The 5,220-nt window shown below is 47.3% G+C and overlaps 1 protein-coding gene across 1 annotated transcript; it reads right to left on the bottom strand.

Annotated features, from left to right (window-relative positions):
- Positions 1-2,080: 2,080 nt before the first annotated feature.
- Positions 2,081-3,112, bottom strand: Tas2r38 (taste 2 receptor member 38). The gene has a single exon (XM_027389711.2). It carries the CDS (start codon positions 3,110-3,112, stop codon positions 2,081-2,083), a length of 1,032 nt encoding a protein of 343 aa, XP_027245512.1.
- Between the last annotated feature and the right edge of the window lie 2,108 nt (positions 3,113-5,220).

Raw genomic sequence — 5,220 nt, 5'->3', positions numbered from 1 at the left:
TAGAGTGGAACGGTAAGTCGGGTCTTGGTGGGGTTTTTTGTCTTACTGCTTTTGTTTGTTTTGACCTTTTCTGTCTTTCATTTTATGGTTCTTTTTGAGGAAGTGAGAGAGAAAGAGATAACTTGAGGCTGGTAGGCAAGGAGGTGGAGAGGATCTGGAAGGAGCAGTCGAAGGGAAACATGAACAAACATATTGACTATAAAATTTTTAAAATAAATTCATATAATATTATGGACGAACTTCAGAAATAGGATAATTTTTTTTTTTGTGAAAAGAATCACATGAGGAGAGACCCACATTGTGCGTTTTCAGTGAGACAATCAAGAAAACAGTAAGATCTACTACACAGCTGCTGACTGCTGGAACCCAGACCAGGGGTCTGCAGAAGCCTGTCACTCACAGTGGTGGGACAGCCAAACAGTGAGCCACTTTGAAGGACACATTTGGTAGTAGCTCACGAAATTAAACCTAGCCTTAACAGGTGATCCAGCCTTTGATTTCATTGGAATTTATCCAAGAACCAGCAGCTCATGAATGCAGAAAATCTGTACACAGAATGTTCCTAGCAGTGTTCCCAACAACTGTCAAAACGCCAAACAACCGAGCTGCTCTTCAGTGAGTGAATGGGACAAGTGTGTTTCATCCGGACCACAGAATCTGATTTAGCACAGGAAGAAATGAGTTGTCAGCCCTCAATTAGGCAGAGAAACCTTAGATACTAAGTAAAACTCGCCAGGCCCAGGAGGCTACACATACTGTATGATTTCAGCTATGTGTTTTTCTGTGGCCCTAAAATGCTCCAAAGGGGGGGGTCTTTAAAAATTCATGGGGAACAACACATCGTAAAGAAGACTTTGAGAATGCTCATATAAAAAAGACAGAAAAACGACTTCTTCCCTTTTGGATGATATCCTTTAGTACAGTAGGGAGAAATGGGGTCAAAGGCAATGATGTGGATTTGGGGGAATCACATTATCTAGCTCAAATAACAGAGCATCCAGAGTAGTGGCTCTTGACACTGGATCGCCCAGGGAGAGCTAGAAAGATGACATCTGGATCCATCTCCAAATATCTGAGTTTGTTGGCCTCAAGTGAGGCAATGAGGTTTTGTTTGTTTTTCACTTGAAATCATGAGTTAGGATCGGTGCTTCTGAAGGAAACTTTAGAAGATGTCCACTCCACCAAGGAAAAGACAAGAGACAACGTTGCAAGCTTTGTTGTCATTGGAGCTGTTTCAGGCATGGGAAATTGTGTACATCAGAAACTTGTCTTCAAAGGCATTCACACAGACCTCGGGAGGACACCTTTGAAGGATTTATCTTCCTGGTCTGGAGTTTCCTCTCTTGAGTCTTTGAGGTCTGAATTTTTGAAAACCTTTGCGGTTCTGGTTCCTGTGCAGGAAGACAGAGAGCTGGGTCTTCACAGACCTGCCTTGTTGCTGGGCTTTTCTAGCAGAGTTCTTCACCCAGGGCAAGTAGACAGTGGCAACTGGGCAGAGTCAGGAGGTGCACCGGGAGTTCCTGTATCTAGAGCACTGGCAGAACAAATAGCTAGCTCACCTCTGATCTCTGTGTACGACAGGGGGAAGTACATTTTGGATTCAACTTGGATCCCCTTCGAGTTTTTCTGTAGTGCATTTTGGAAGCTGAAGTTACAGAATGTTTTATTTTTTCTTCCAGGTCTTTCTTTCTCTTACCTCCTGTTTCCATGGAAACCGTGGGGTCCGAAGAGCGCTGAATGATTGCCAGAGTAGTGACTATTTCCATGTATGACTCCGGCACTAGTTTTGAGCAAGAGTCTTAGCAAGTATGTCAGTAAGTTAAGGCTTTCTGTTCGTTTAGAAGAGGCTTCCCAAGGCACACAGGGATTGGTAATGGGCTTCAGCATGGAAGGGATTTACAGCGAATCCCCCGGCTTGCTGCTGCTGCTGTCGTTCATTTTACTAAACACATCTAAGGAGCCAACACTATTATATTTGCTTAGATCACAGAGTTTCAGTGGATTTGTTCTACTGCGGTAGAACATATTTAGGTCAAGTGGAAAGAATTCCGGTTCTGTTTTATGGAAGAGACTGGGAGCATTAGAGGTGTGTTTGTGAGGAGCCTGTTTCATGACTTATCAGTGTCCTTGGAAGCATCTTGAGGTCTCTTCTCACCTTCTGGCTGCGGTGAAAGCAGAACACCATGGGCTCTATGGCCCTCCTCAGCTTGGCGTTACCTGAGATGAGGATGACTGCGTGTCCCGAAGGGCAAGCCGCCATCATCCCTATGCAAACCATCACTCCCCCCTTATCGTGCCAGAGCACCAGTAAAGGCATTGAGGCCAAGGCAGCACAGAATGACAACACATAGAAACACAGAAAGGAGACCAGAAAGATGATGGCTCTGATGTGGGCCTCAAGGCCGGGGTCACGAGAGTCCCTGGCTCGGGACTTCATGGCCCTCATGTGGCTTCCCAGGGAGATAAACAGCACTCCGGAGGAAACCAGGAAAGCCAGAGAAGAGGGGATCGACCCCACATTGCAGAAGACAAATGAATAAAAGAAACTGAGTTTTGCAATTTGCAGGTTGAATTCTGTGTTGTTCCTGGGTAGCACGGAGGCGACCGTGAAGTGAGACCTGCTGAAAAAGTCCCACAGGCATAGGGCGGTGCAGATGCAGGAGAAGAGAAGAGCCACTAGAACCACTCGGCGAAATCTCCTAGAGACCCAGCTTGCTAAGTGGAGCAGGAAGGTGTGAGAGAAACGGGCAATCTTGGAGCAGTAGAGGAGACTGAGGCAGGTGGCAAACCAGAGGCTCACTTGGTTTGCGATCATCCAGAAAGTGAGGATGGCTTGGTAGTTGTGGCTCAGCGGGTCTTTCATCTGCTGGAAGCAGGTGAGCTGGATAGCATCCAGGAGCAGTAGCCCCTGCAGGAAGAGCCGCGTGACGCTGAGGCACAACAGCACAATGTCACAGTTGTTCAAGGGCTGCCCTTTTACCATGTCCCAAAAGTTCACCAAGACAATGAATGCATTGACCAGGATCCCCACGGCAAACTCCAGGATAGAAAGGAGCAGAAATGAAATCTTGGCTTCATAGGACACAGTTAAGACCGGAGTCAGAGTCAACATGATGCCCCCCTTCTCTGATTAGCTAGCCTGAAACTCTGAATTCACCCACGAGAGCAGCGAAGAGTGTCTCTTGAACCAAGATCTTTCTTTTGCAAGGAATCTGAATCTTGCCCAGCTTTTGGGAGGCACACGCAAAGCCCCGGTAGGAAACTTGGCTGCACATGCGCGCTTATGATAAGGGTGGAGCAATGGCAGTTCCACCTCTTGGATGGTGCAACAACTTTAGTAAAGCCAGGAGTACCTACCCAACTGCCCTCCCCCCCCCCCTCCCCCCCCACCCCCCCCACCCCACCCCCCGCCCCTTCCCCTCTGAGAAGTCACAGTGCAGCAGCAGGAATTTCAACAAGATTGAGTTTCAGTTCGCCCATCAGGCAGGGTGTGGTTTTACATGTCCACACAGACCTGTGGGCACAGAGAAGAGGAGGATTTGTTTACGGGGTTTAGGCACACTGCCTGCAGGCAAAATAGGCGTACTTAGTGAACGAGGCTTGGAAATGGGCCCTCTTCATATTTGCACATCTCTCTTTTCACATTGGAGGCCTGACCTACCTAAGTGTACTTTAGTAGGACTAGCTGAAAGGTCCTAGCTGAGAATTCTTTATCCTCATCCCGTCCAATGTACAGTGGATTCAATCTATGTGTGTTATTCTTTTGTTTAAGCTACAGCTGCTGATATAAAGAAAGGAACAACGGATGAACAACCCACGTGGAGTTTATTTACCAGAAAGGGGGGGATGTGTAGTCAGCCAACCCAAGAGGAGCCAAAAAGAAGGGGAGAGGGATGGGCGGCAGGGCCTTTTAAAGGGGAGGTTGCGTGTGTGCACTGGGGTTTTGCACCTGCGCAAGAGCCCTCACAGGTTGCAATGTACGGCTGTGCGTGCCCTGTTGTTAGGGGGCGGGGTCAGGGTCATCCAGGTGTATTGTTCTTACAATGTGGACTGAAAGCAACAGGGCAGAGGTGACGAGAGGGCAGGAAAGTCACAATAAAGGTCAGAGAAAATCAGGCAGCTGGGGACTATACGGAAACTGTTGTTCATATGTCAACAGAACATATTTCTTACTGGAAGAGGTCATTTCACTTAGAGGTAAAATACCATGGAATGACTACAGATTGTAAGCAGGCTAGAACCTTGGCAGGAAATGGACTGGGTGGTGACATCCTGGGGGTGAAAGGGTGTCCTTGGTGGCGAGCACAAAAAGCAGAGAACAGTATTCAAAGACTATGGAGAAAAAGAGGTTGTTTTACAAACAGAGAGATCCAGGGTGGCTTGTAGCAAGAACTGAGATTGGAGGGGACAGTGCAGGCTATGTTGATCACAAAGATGACCTCTTTGGGTAGCTTGTGGATTAAAATATAAAATTAAAATATAAAATATAAAAAGTGATTGGTTCTCTTTCCCACTTGCCCCCACCCCCTTCATATGTGGAGATCAGCTTCCGCCATTCCTCCAGGGTCAGGCAGATAGTAATGTGGTTTGTGTCACATTCATGGGAAATGCTGGGAGATCTTTTCTCAGCAAGTGTGAATACAGGGGATGAGTTCCTGTATGTGTGTTACAGGGACATTTAGAGAACCCCACCTGGGGCACCATATTCCTGGGGGAGATTAGAGTCTTCTCTTGGTGTTCTTAGTCTCCTTAACAAGAGAGTTAAGAATGGACTCAGGCCAGGTGTTGGTGGTGCACGCCTTTAATCCCAGCACTCGAGAGGCAGAGGCAGGCGGATCGCTGTGAGTTCGAGGCCAGCCTGGTCTCCAGAGCGAGTGCCAGCATAGGCTCCAAAGCTACACAGAGAAACCCTGTCTCAAAACCCCGCCTCCCCCCAAAAAGAATGGACTCAGAAGGAAGCTTAAGGACAATTTTATAGGAGTTTAAAAGAAAAACCTCAGGGCAGGCAGCTGCCCTACTGAGCAAGATGGAGAAGGGTCAAAGAGAAAGGCTCTTTGTTACCACATGGTGGACGGTGGTGGAGATGACCAGTTTTAGATGGAAAGACTAAGTAAGCCCAGAGTGTCCATGAAAGTATGCCCAGGCCACAGCCATCATCCAAGATGAAGAAAAGAGAGAAAGAAAAGAAATGAAAGACAGAAGGAAAGAAGAAAAAGTTGC

This window comes from Cricetulus griseus, assembly GCF_003668045.3.
Source record: "Cricetulus griseus strain 17A/GY chromosome 1 unlocalized genomic scaffold, alternate assembly CriGri-PICRH-1.0 chr1_0, whole genome shotgun sequence".
Taxonomy (NCBI): domain Eukaryota; kingdom Metazoa; phylum Chordata; class Mammalia; order Rodentia; family Cricetidae; genus Cricetulus; species Cricetulus griseus.
The sequence above is the reverse complement of the archived record's forward strand: the minus strand, read 5'-3'. Positions and strand labels throughout refer to the sequence as shown.